The sequence below is a fragment of the Abrus precatorius genome, unplaced genomic scaffold (genome assembly GCF_003935025.1).
Source record: "Abrus precatorius isolate BTA unplaced genomic scaffold, Abrus_2018 Scaffold10, whole genome shotgun sequence".
Lineage (NCBI taxonomy): Eukaryota > Viridiplantae > Streptophyta > Magnoliopsida > Fabales > Fabaceae > Abrus > Abrus precatorius.
The window spans coordinates 19,690,483-19,703,397 of record NW_020874292.1 but is presented as its reverse complement, the minus strand read 5'-3'; the positions used below and the strand labels follow the sequence as shown (position 1 = coordinate 19,703,397).

The 12,915-nt window shown below is 32.9% G+C and overlaps 1 protein-coding gene across 2 annotated transcripts; it reads right to left on the bottom strand.

Moving 5' to 3' along the window:
- Window positions 1-9,511: 9,511 nt before the first annotated feature.
- On the bottom strand, window positions 9,512-12,412 carry LOC113852424 (RNA demethylase ALKBH9B-like). Of its 2 annotated transcripts, none has more exons than XM_027482679.1 (6): window positions 12,171-12,412; window positions 11,460-11,921; window positions 10,721-10,806; window positions 10,335-10,645; window positions 10,073-10,144; window positions 9,512-9,988 (listed from the first exon to the last, which is right to left on the bottom strand). In XM_027482679.1, exons 1-6 carry the CDS (start codon window positions 12,283-12,285, stop codon window positions 9,799-9,801), a joined length of 1,236 nt encoding a protein of 411 aa, XP_027338480.1. In that variant the 5' UTR covers window positions 12,286-12,412; the 3' UTR covers window positions 9,512-9,798. The 2 variants fall into 2 exon arrangements, with proteins under 2 accessions (XP_027338480.1, XP_027338481.1); XM_027482680.1 differs by having other exon boundaries at window positions 9,544-9,988; window positions 10,554-10,645; window positions 12,171-12,402.
- Between the last annotated feature and the right edge of the window lie 503 nt (window positions 12,413-12,915).

Sequence of the window (12,915 nt, the reverse complement as noted above, 5' to 3'; positions counted from 1 at the left end):
ATGCAAACTATTTTTCTGTTTGAAGTATTTTGTTCACGTCAACATGAGTTCAGAAAATTCCAGGTAGAATTTTTCATCTTGGCAACACTTATGAGAGCATGTTTCATCTCTTATAGCAATGAAATACAAATAATCTATGCGGCTGGCATAAAGATTAGTTTCATCTGCTGCAGGACAAAACTGCGGAATTTATACATATTGCATAATTTTACAAGTTTTGTCTACTGCAACGATGAAACTTGCGCAATTTATACACATGGCATGATCTTACAAATTATGTATCATATAGCCGAAACTCATTGTTTTCGCAACATGTGTATTATCTTCTGGTGAAAGTGATGTAGCTACATTCTACTATAAAAAAATATATAAATAGTGAGATTGATCTGCAGAGAATGAATTTACAAAAAATTGAGAGAAGAATGTATTTATCTTTAAGATTAATTTTATATGTTGTTAATTTTGTTGGTTTATTTTATTTGAATAAGTTTAATTGTTATATGCATGTAAAATAAATTGTATTTTTTTAATTAGCTAATGTAAAAGTTTTTGAAAAATAATATGTTAAGTAAATTTGTATATTAATTTTTAGATCAATTTTAATAAAGTGAAAAGATGAAAATATGAATTGAAATGTTATTATATTATTAGTTATTGTTAAATTAACTTATTTTTGAAATAATTTAGTAAAAGTTAATATAGTGTATTTGTATTGGCTAAATTATTGTATCGCTCTGGATTTTTGTAATATCGATTATTATTATTATATATATATATATATGAATGGATGTTAGAGTGTGCACTTGATTGCATAATGATGATGTCGGTGTGTATGAATGCATGTGAATGAGTATAATTGTAGTTGTATATGATTGGATTGGATTGATTGGGCTGAGAAAACAGGTGAAAGGTGTAATACTGGGACATTCTCGTTGTAACCAAGTACCAGAAATAATCATGATTCTATTTGGGTGATTGTGGACCGATTGACTAAGGTTGCACACTTTCTTTCGATTAATATGAAGTATAAGTTGGAGAGGCTTGTAGAATTGTATATAAGAGAGATAGTCATGATGCATGGAGTGCCGACCAGTGTGTTGTCTGATAGGGACCCCGAGATTTATCTCAAGGTTCTGGGAGAGCCTGCAGAGGGCTTTGAGCACTAAGTTAAAGCTTAGTTCGGCGTACCATCCACAAACCGATGGCCAGATAAAGAGAATCATCCAGTACCTGGAGGACTTATTGAGAGCTTGTGTGCTTGAGCAGCAGGAGACTTGGGAGGAATGTCTGTCATTCGTGGAGTTCACTTACAATAATAACTATCATGCTATTATTGGGATGACACCATTCGAGGCCTTATATGGGCGGAGGTGTAGGACTCCTCTGTGTTGGAATGACGATGGTGAGGCGACTCTGTGTCCACTAGATATGATCCAGAAATAGAATGAGCAGATCAAGATGATCAAGGAGAAGATAAAGGTTGCACAGGATAGACAAAAGAGTTACTATGATAAGAGAAGAAAGCCTTTGGAGTTCTAAGTGGGTGACCATGTGTTTTTGAAGGTCTCACCTATGACCGGAGTTGGGAGAGCTCTCAAATCTCAAAAATTATCTCCTAAGTTCATTGGGTCATTTGAAGTGCTGAGTAGAATTAGCCCTGCAGCATACCGGATAACGTTGCCTCCAAATCTCTCGAATCTACATTTGGTATTCTATGTGTCACAACTTAGGTAATATGTGTAGGATCCTTCGCATGTGATTGATCTTAACTCGGTTCAAGTAAGGGAAGACTTGACCTATGAAGTGTATCCAGTGAGGATAGTGGATCACCGTGTTAAACAGCTGAGGGGCAAGGAGATCTTGTTGATGAAGGTGATATGAAGCTCAAGTGATAAGGAAGATGCCACATAGGAAACAGAGAGTAGAATGAGAGGGTTATACCCAGAATTGTTTGTGTAACTCATATGTGTACTTGTTCGAATTTCGGGGACGAAATTTCCTAAAGGAGGAGAGAGTTGTAACACCCAAGATTTTTGTAATATCAATTATATATATATATATATTTATATATATATGTATATAAATATGAATGGATGTTAAAGGGTGCACTTGATTGTGTAATGATGATATCGATGTGTATGAATGCATGTAAATGAGTATAATTGTAGTTGTATATGATGATTGGATTGATTGGGCTGAGAAAACAGGTGAATGGTGTAATATTGGGGTATTCTCACGGTAGCGAGAGGATTCTCACTGTAGCGAGAAGGTCTGGGAGGAAGACATGAAACTGTCGCCTTCTTGTTGTAGCGAGAGGTCCCTCGATGTAGTGACAAAGCAACAGTTTGAGATGCATTTCTGGGTGCAATCTTGTTGTAGTGAGAGGGTCTCGCTGTAGCAAGATTCTGCAGAAACTAGAATGTAATTTCCTATGAGATTTTCGTTGTAGCGAGAGAGGGTGTTGCAGCAGCGAGACTGTAGCGAAAGTGTCGCGACCAGGAAGAGATTTAAAGGGGTTAAGGTTTTGAGAAGTTTCATTTCTCACTTTCCCTTCAAGATTTCTTTGATTCCCTCACTCCCAAACCTTATTTCATCAATTAAATTACCTCCAAAGTCATTCGTGAGCTAGATTGAAGGTTGGATTTGTGTTGAGAATGCTTAGAGGTGAGTTTTCATTGTTAGGATTTATGATTTCTCGTCCTCACTCACTGTTTTCTCAGTTCTCCTTGGGTTCTCATGGGATTCTTCCCTGTATTTAGAACAAAGTTTGTGTGGAGGAGCGTCTACCTTGTTGTTTTGGTGTGTGGGTCTTCACTTGAGGTAAGGGAGACTCTATCCTATCTCATTGTGTTTAAATTACCGTTTATTTCGATGAATGTTGTGATGTAACTGAAATAGAAAGTAGAAAATGTGTTATTTGATGGAAATTATTATGTGTTTGGAGTGAAATATGAATTGACTGTGGAGTTGACATACCGTTGATTGAGAATATGTGTGTGAGCATGTTGAGAAATAATGATTGAATGATGTAACTAGTTGGAAATGGATATAGATGACCTGTTGATATGTTGTGTGATGGAATAATGGCATATGTGTCGAGTATCGAGAGTGAATTATAGGCCTTTGTACCGTGTAATGTGAATAAATGTGGGCAAAGTATGTCGTGTATGATATGCTATGAATGATTCAGCGATATACTGGAAGTATGAAAGATGAGGATGATAGAAATTCCTTGGGAAAGAAAGAGTGGTGGTGACACCAACAGTGAGCGTGGGTGCACCGCAGGCCACACACTCTCCTCCTAACTAGACCTCTAAACACTACCTTTGTTGAGCGACTCGTGACTGCCCACACAATATCTGTGAAGCGGGGGTAATTGGCAACCATTCATGGTGTGAAACTGTGATCACAGTGCTACAGTGAACGTGACTAAGTGCGGTAAGCGCACGTATGTGAAATGTTGGTACAGTGAGTGCACCAGTTGTGTTTTGAATTTGAGTATATGATGAATGATAATTGTGACTGAAATTGAGATGTTTGTCTTGTGAATGCATGATTTAACTGTGTTAGTAAATATGTAGTATTTGATATGAGTCTTTATGTTTATGTGTGTTAGATTGTAGAGTACTCACCCTTACATTTATTTTTCAAGTGACCAAGATTATCAACACTGGACTCAGTGAAAGAATGATCAACTGCTATAGGACTTAAATTGTATTTTGAAATTATGATGTAATTGAATTAGTTATGTAGCAGTCTTTGATATAAATTTGTAATCCTTTGTTGTTTTGAACTGTTTTATGAAACTCTATGATGAGACCTTTTTATTTAAATAAAAATTTTATTATTTCTATTTTGCGAAATTATTACTTGGAAACTAAATTAAGTTGTTACAATTATCACATTTAATTTATATCATATTAGTTAAATAAATTGGAAATGATGAATATTATCTTTTAGGATTTTCTATTTTACAAATGCAAGATAGGGATATTGTTATCATTTTACATTGGAAAGGAAGAATATTCAAAGAAAATGAATGTGTGATGTTTGAAGGAAAGAAAAAAAATGAAAAAGATATGAGGAGAGATAAGTTTTCAAGTTTTGAAAAGAAAGATTCATAAAAAAATTGAATCTTTATCATACTTACGTTATATCTAGATTAATTTTGCAATTTTTATTTGATTCAAGCAATAGACAATAATACACTACATTTGATATATGTAATGATAAAAGCATTAATTACATGATTAGTGTGTATCATGAGTAAAATATTACAACTATTATTGAATTATATGCAAATTTTGCATTGAGAGTTTAAGAGTTGTCTTACGTATGTTGAACTTAAATTTATCAATGTCACTCCTTAATAATATGAAAATGGTGGATATACAAGTAATAGGATGTACAAATATATTATTATAAGAATTTTAATTTAAATATTTTGTTATTAGAGCATATACTTACTAAGTTATTTTAATTTGAAGAACGTGGAGATCAATGAGAGATAATTCATCTGATATTGACTTAAATGATGATTTTGGTTAAAACTTAAATTGACTACAACAAAGTATTGGAGGTATTATTAATGATTGATATATTTATGAAATTAGTAATTATGAATGATGAATATTGATAAAGTTTTAATGCAGGTGAGGGTGAAATTCGTCTTTGGAATGTAAGTTCACACTCCAAGTATATTAATTGGGAATACCTAGATCAAAAAATAGAAGTAAGAGATTTAAATGAGTCAATTTTATGGGTTCAAGGAGATCCATTATATATTGGTTTACTTGACTGCATTAAAGCAACATGCTATGAAAATACATTAAAGTTATTTTGTGGTTAAGTTAAAACTAACAAAGTTGCATCTGAAGTATTTGAACCATAGTAATGGTTGTCCATGAAAAGTAAAAGCATCATTGTTTAAAAATTCAACTAAATAAAAAATAACAAGGTAGGGTAGTAAACATACATGTGTCATACAATATCTCAAGATGTAACACCTTAATTTAATTTATAAATATTTTTTAAATAAATTAATTTCACAATAAATGGGAATAATAGTAATTTCATTCAAATAGTTCTAATACATAGTTTCAATAAAGTATTTCAAAATAAGGGAATGTTACAAGTTTGCATCAAAATAAATGCTACAAGACTAATTTAATTACATCACCATTTTTAAAATTAATTTCCTAAGTCCTATAGCAGTTTCATCCCTCCTGTTCACAGAGTCTTGTGTTGATCGTCATGGTCACTTGAAAAATAAATGTAAGGATAAGTACTTTACACTATCACACACAAGCACAGAGACTCGTCTTACACGTTTCACACATTTACTAACATAATTCAAATCAAGCATCAAACAAACACAAAGCAATATTTTTCAACATTTCACTCTAATTCACATACAGATGCGCTCACTGCACCATCGAACAATCCTTATACAACATTCACGTGTACTTACTGTACGTTAGTCACGCTCACTGTGGCACTGTGATCATAGTTTTCTGATACCCTCAACCTCAGGGATTTACTCATTTTCACACCATGGATGATCGTCAGTTAGCGCCCGCTTCACGGATACAATGTATGCGATCACAGGCCCTTTAGCAAAAGTGGTCGAGCCAAGAGGAGAGTGTGTGACCTGTGATACACCCACACTCACTATTGGTGTCACTACCACCCTCTCTTCTCCAAGGTATTCCTAATGCTCTTATCTTCCATACTCTCAGTATATCGCTGTAACCATTCATAGTTTCCAACATTTTCAAACACAACCACAATCACACTCAATATGTCATTCACACATATTCTCACCCATTTCATATTATTCGTCATCAACCAAATGGCATGTCAACACATACAATTAATCACATTATATTCCACACTAAATTTCCATCACAATCCAATTACAATCAAATCATTCTCATCTAATACACATCTTTTTACATTTTATTCTAATCACATTGCAAAGTATAATACAATAAACGAATTCTAAGTATAATGAGATAGGGTAAAATTTCTCCTTACTTCGGATTGAAGACCCAACACGAAATCAATAATAGAAATGCTCTCTACATGAATTTTCGTCTTAAACACATGAAAAACTCTATGAGAAACTGAAAAAACAAAGAGGAGGGACAAAAATCAAAATCCTAGCACTCAAATCCTACCTCCAAACGCGATTCTAACCTTTAATCTTGCATACAAATGGCTTTGGAGGCAGTTTAATCGGTGAAAATGAGTTGGAAATTGAGAGAATCGAAAGAGAGATGAAGAGAAAGAGTGAAAAATGAGTTTCTCGAACCCTAAACCCCTCAAATACCCTAGCAGTCGTGATATTCTCGTTGCAGTGAGACATCTCTCGCTGCAATGAGACCTCTTCTCGCTACAGTGAAAACATCAGACCAAATTGCACTTATATTTTTGCATAATCTCGTTACAGCGAGATCTTCTCGCTACAGCAAGATTGCACCCCCTTTGTTGCCCTCTAGATGCACGCCACTCACCCAAGACCTTCTTGCTACAATGAAAATGTCCTTGCAGTTCACTCTTAGCCTATATTTTCAATCAATCCAAACCATCCAATTTCAATCCATAATCAACATTTTATACTTACATATTTATCTACATATATACACACACATATTCATATCACCATATAAATCAAAATGCAGATTCAAACAGAAATCCACAATTTATATTAATAAACAAAATACTATTACAAAACTCGGGGCATTACACAAGACTATTGAAAACTCTATTTGGATTTGATTTGTTCATGCATTATTGGTATTACATACATAATTAGAACACATTTATTTTTAAATATTTCAAATCTTAGTTTTATGTGAGTTGGTTTATTGTTTTTGGTGTAGGCATGGTGAATCTTGAACTATCAATGCCTATAAGTCTAATTCAGGAAAGGATGACTACTCAATTTGAATATAAAAATTTCATATAAAATAAAATAGAAGACAAAACAAAAGGCTCGTAAGTGTCTATGGTGACTGCGATGAATCAAAGTTAAATGATTATGGTACCTTGCAGCATATGGAAGATGGGCTCGTGTGTGTGTAAAGGGGGAGTAGAGATTACTAGAAGTTAAGAAGGGGAACCTATCTTATGTCCACATGACAACTAGTGAAACTAACCTTCCCATATCATGCCAATCAATGTTAGTTCGATACAGAACTCCCAAAAGTGCAAACCACCAACTATATTGACTGGTTACAACAAAATCTTAAAGTAGAGGTAAATACCTTATTGAAACTCTGATGTTAGAGTGGTCGTTAAACATAAAGCCTTCAATTAGCCACAACATGTAAGCTATGACAAAACGAGTGTTTCGCAAAGGATTCTCTACATGCATTGCAATGTGAGTAAAATGTTGGTATAACCAACGCATCTTCAAGAAGCTACCTACAAAGGTATCACGCTCAAGTCGAATCTTTAGGAATAGTTACCTCTAGTGGGTGCTACCACTGAACTTCCATCATTTCATAACCTTAAAAGAATGGAATATCCTGAAAAGTGATCATACACTCTCCGAGAGACAAGTGAAATGTATGAATCTCAAGTCTCCATCTACCTACTAGTGCAGTGATCAATGAAATTTCTAATGAAAACTAACAAACTTATGCAATTTCAATAAATCCAGCAAATTCTAAGTAAGGAAGGATTTCAGTTGGAATACCTTTCAAACTAGCTGAAATAAATTAACTATTTATAACTTTCAAAATATGATGATCTCATCTATCTCAAATGTGCTCATATATATATGAATGCTCAGAAACTACACTAATAAAGAATTTTCTAGACTTGAATGAATTATCCTTCTCTGATTTGAAGATGAAACTATTTATATATAACTTTATGTCTATGTAAAGTAATAATAATTAAAAAAATAAATAATAACTTACTAATATTTATACAATACAATAAATAATAAATAATACTAAAATAATATTTAGATAAATAATATTAATGTACAACCTCTCAATCAACTATCTAAAATTTATTGTTATATTTAGTAATTTTTATTTATACAACTCATTTTCATTTATAATTATTTATTATAACTACTATCTTTTACTATTTTAATTTGTAAGTTAAGAATGATTAATATTTATTTCAATAATTTTTAATTTAAATTTATTAACAATATTCTGAATCCAAACATAAATTCAAATAAAAATTAATAATTCTATATAATAAATATATAATTTTAATTCATTTATGATTACTAACAAATTCTAAAAATTCTATTGTATTTATTTTTCAATTATATATTATTTTTTACCACATAATTAGTAAAGCAATCCATTAATTTGTAGAACATTAAAATACAAATAAAATCATTCGAATCCACAAATAATCAAAATAAATTAAAATACCACACGATATAATTATTATCATAATTTTTCGGCGAAGGTGGCAGTGGCGATACACAGAGACGGCGACAACAGCAATGATGGTGACACAGGCAACGACCCACGGTTAGACGCAACTGTTGATGGGAAAAAACACTTCTAACAGCTGCACCGAGCACTCAACTTCATAGTGGAAAAAGAAAATGGAAATGGAGAAAGGAGGAAGCGGGTGGGAAGAAGGAGAGAGGGAGGGAGTGTCTAGAATGGGAAAGGAAGAGGGAAGCCAGACGCAACCGTTTGCCATCATGACAAGTGGTTAAAACTTAATTTCATTAGGGACAAAACTTACCCTAATCTTGACACGTCTCTTCAAAGCTTTAACTATCAAAATTTAAATTCAAAATTTTAAAAAATTTACGTTTTTCGATTTCATTTCTCTTATAGATGAAACTCTCTTGTAGGTACCAAAAATAAAAAAAGGATAATTAAGTTAAACATTTATTATTAATTTCTTATCATCTATCTTTTACACATGTTAAAAAACCCGAAAAGAGAAACCCAAAGCATATAAATTTTCTCAAGACAACAAAATATCCAAGAGCCGTAACTTTAAAAGAGTTAACAGTGTTTTCCCCCTTTTCTTAAATCTTTTCACATCTAAGAGGACAATTTTCCTGAGTTCTATACCTGATATTTTTCATCTATTTTTCTTTTGGTAAATTTTCTCTTATTTGTGTATATACTCTCTTTATATCTTTCTGTTTTTCCCCTATTGACATTTCATTAAAATAATTATAATAGATAACAGGAATATAGTAAGAATGTAAAATTTGAGCTGAAAAAAATTGGAAGGAAATCGGAGTTAGAAATTCTCACATGACAACAGTGCTAGTTTCTTTATTTAAAAAAAAAGCATTTAAACTAGAAAATAAGTGGGGTGAAATTAATAATTTAGTTTTATTTCAAGATTTAATTTGGCTCTCTATATTTGGTTTAACTTAATCCCCCCACTTTTTTGGTGTCATGTGGGTACTCTTGGCAACTTTTCTTATAATGATACTCGAAATAGATTTAGCTAATGGTCCAAAGTACTAGACATGTCAAAATTAAAATAACTTGATATTGATCAATAAGAAAAAAACAAAGTGTTGAACCATGTCTATAAAGGACTAAACAACTGATATTATTTGTATTAATTATTAGTTATTTGCCTTCTGATTCAGAGGGTTAGCTAGTATACACTCCTTCCTTTAATACAGTACAGTTTAAGAACCGCACAAAGTATCTAATTCTTCAACGATACACAGGTTTGATTGGATGCAGAATTAAGAAAAGTCACACGTGAGTAACAACAATTTATTGATCACTTTTCTAAAGCTACCAGTAAGAGGAGGAAATCCATGTTCCACATGCAATGCATTCAAAATGTATCAGTTTCAACACTCTCCGCCTTCTGTTGTTGGATTCCAAAGTTTCCAACTTCATCTTGCTGTTTAATTGGTTTGTTTAGAGGTGCAAGGAAAAGTGGCTTGATTCCCACTAGCTCAAGATCCGGTGAAAACTTATATGGTAACTTGTTCTCATCCATCTTTCTAAAGGTAATAGAAATTCTGTAAAAGACAATTGTTTAAGAAAACAATGCAGTGAAATAGGATAGGATTTTCAAGTGTATAAATTTGCTACATTAAAAGGACCTTTTTGACGAAACAGATGGAATGCAGTGTTTAGCAATATTTGCTCCATTGCCATTCAAAACGAACACTGACCTGCATGATCAAAATGGTCATTTAGAATGTATAAATAATTAACAAATAAATAGTCTGTAATGTAAACATTAGAGCTAACAACCACATTATTTAACCAGTAACACAACGCTAGAGAAAAAAAAAATAGAGGTTGAGATCAAAATTTGATTCATATTTGATGGTAAGAGAAGAGGCGGGAATAGAAGACTACCCAACAGGCAAAGGAATGGGAAAGGGTCCTGAAAATTCTCCAGGAGAAACAACTTGCAAATTTGAACCGAATAATATTTCACACTCGTTCAAGAATGACACTGTATAGAACGGCCTCAGAAAATCGTGATGGTCAATATGAGGAGGAATACAGTCCCCTTCATCATATATATTCACAATGCAACTATCAGGAATGCAAGTGGAAGGAACTATATTCCACCTAATCATTCTCTTTATCATTTGCTTGAACAAAGGTGGTAATGGATCAACCTCTTCATCTCTGACTATGCCAGGAGGGTTCCCATTTTTGTCCTGTAAAATTTTGCAAAGATAAATAAATAAAATATCAAGTAAGAATGAGAAAAGGAGGGGTAAACTATGCCATACCACTGCGTAATTATAACAGCACCCAAATTGTATTGTCACACGTCCTTTACCACGCATCCACTTTCTTGGTTCAGAATATGTTCGATCTGTAAACAAAAAAGGCCAGGAGAAGTAAGAATATGACTTCTGTAAAACAATAGCAGAGACACAACAGTCATTGATTTTTAGACATGTCAAAAAATTGAATTCAGCACTAAAGCAATTAATTGTCATAGATTGCTTGATTGAATTGTAGACCGCAAACTGACAGAATGGTTCATTTTTATTCCACAATCATCCCATGTCATAGGACCCAGACATTTGCACACTTGTAGAGATAAACTATTTTGCTACAAGTACTAGTCTTTGAGATATGGTTAATGATAGTATCTTCTCCCCAAAACAATGAGAGGCAATCATTGCCACACTCTTGTGCAGAGCATGCTTTAAGATATTGTAATGTGTAAGGTTATGGAATATAGACCACATGGATCCAAGACCAGTCAATTTGCAACTATGGTAAAGTCACAAAGGGAAAAAAATTGGTTTCTGTAATACCTAAGTAAAATTAGTCAAATCTGATACATGTTATTTGATCAACTGTGCATTTAATTCCACATTTCATAATATCTAAGACCAAATGGTTCTTTGCAATCTTAGTTCTAATTCTAGCACTGTCAAGCATGATTCACAAATAAATGAAAAAGACTGAATGACAGAATTGAAGAATTAAAGAAAGAATAAGAAGCCCCACGCATACCTCTAAGTTTTCCCTGCTTTCCCCTCCATTGAAATCTGTATATACACTCAATAATTTTTCTCTGCTCCACGGGATTGAAGACCCCAGTGTGAAGTTCAAGCCCCTGGACCACATTTAAGTATCTCCTATTCACCCTTTCTCTGAAGGTAAAGTCCTTTTTACTCTGAACTTGAGAATACCTGATACGTTCCTTCTGTTCCTCTGATAAACCATTTACAACTGAATAATCTCCACCAATTCCATCATTCAACAATAACTCAAAATCAGATTTTTTGCAGCCCTCGAAATACTTCGGTGAAAAATCAAAACTTTGTGAAGAGTTCCTTGGACTATCCCATTGTTTGGCATGCCTTTTCGTCAAAGATTCTGAATTTGAAGCATTACCATTCACGTGCAGGTCTACAGCATCATCTCCAGAAGATTCAAAGCCTTCATCAGGAGACAAAGTCTCATCAAGCTTTCCTAAATGCGAAGCAATAGATTCGGACACGTTATGCATATGTTATGATATTCATTATTATTAATTTGAAAAACATGAATATTACATAGTCCTAAAGAAAAGAGAAATGAAAATTGAAACTCCACAAATAGAAAAAAATGTTATTTTGCAAAGAAGCAATGATTATTAGTCAATTATAGTATGAAACAAAGTTGGCTGAAGCAGGTGTTGAAAAACTAAACAGTGTGGAAGTGGAGAAAAAAGAGTGATACTTTTTCGAAGGGTTGTGATTCGAGCATGTAGAAGAGCCTGACAGTGGGAACAGAAGCCATCAGAGAAGAGTTGCAAAATGTCTTCCTTCTTCAAAGAGCTTAGCTCCATCGCCATGCCCAATTGCCCATCCACCACCAACAGTTTCACTGATCTTAATTGTTATTCTTCTAGCAAAGTCAAGTCCACGGAGAGAGAAAAACTAGCTCTGAGGATGTTGGTTGCAAACAACCACATCTGTTTTCTTTTCTTCGACTCTTAAATAATGATTTTTATATTCTATTTAATTATTAATAATATTGTACGTGCTTTACTTGGAGATAAATTAAGGCAATCCCCAGCCTCTTGCATGAAGCAACAAATCTAAACTTTTCTGTTTTCCTTTTTTGTTTTTTAAATATTCGGTCTAAAACTTTTAATGATCTTAAAATGGAAAAAAAATAATTTTTTTTTTACTTTTTTCTTAAATTCAGCATTTAAAAATCACATTAAGCATGCAATTAATTGAATAAAATTAAATAAGATTGTTTTTATCACAATTTTTGTGGAATTCTTGATTTCATTTTATCTAGTGCCTTAGCTTTCATATTCTCCCTAGAAATTTATACACGAAAGCCACCAACGCTGAACGAAATATGTATTAATATTAAGCTATATCTTGAGTATCAACTAGTAACTATGACGTGTATTATACGAATACTTTAAATTTAAAGGAAATAAAAATATATTTATAACTTAAAAAATTGA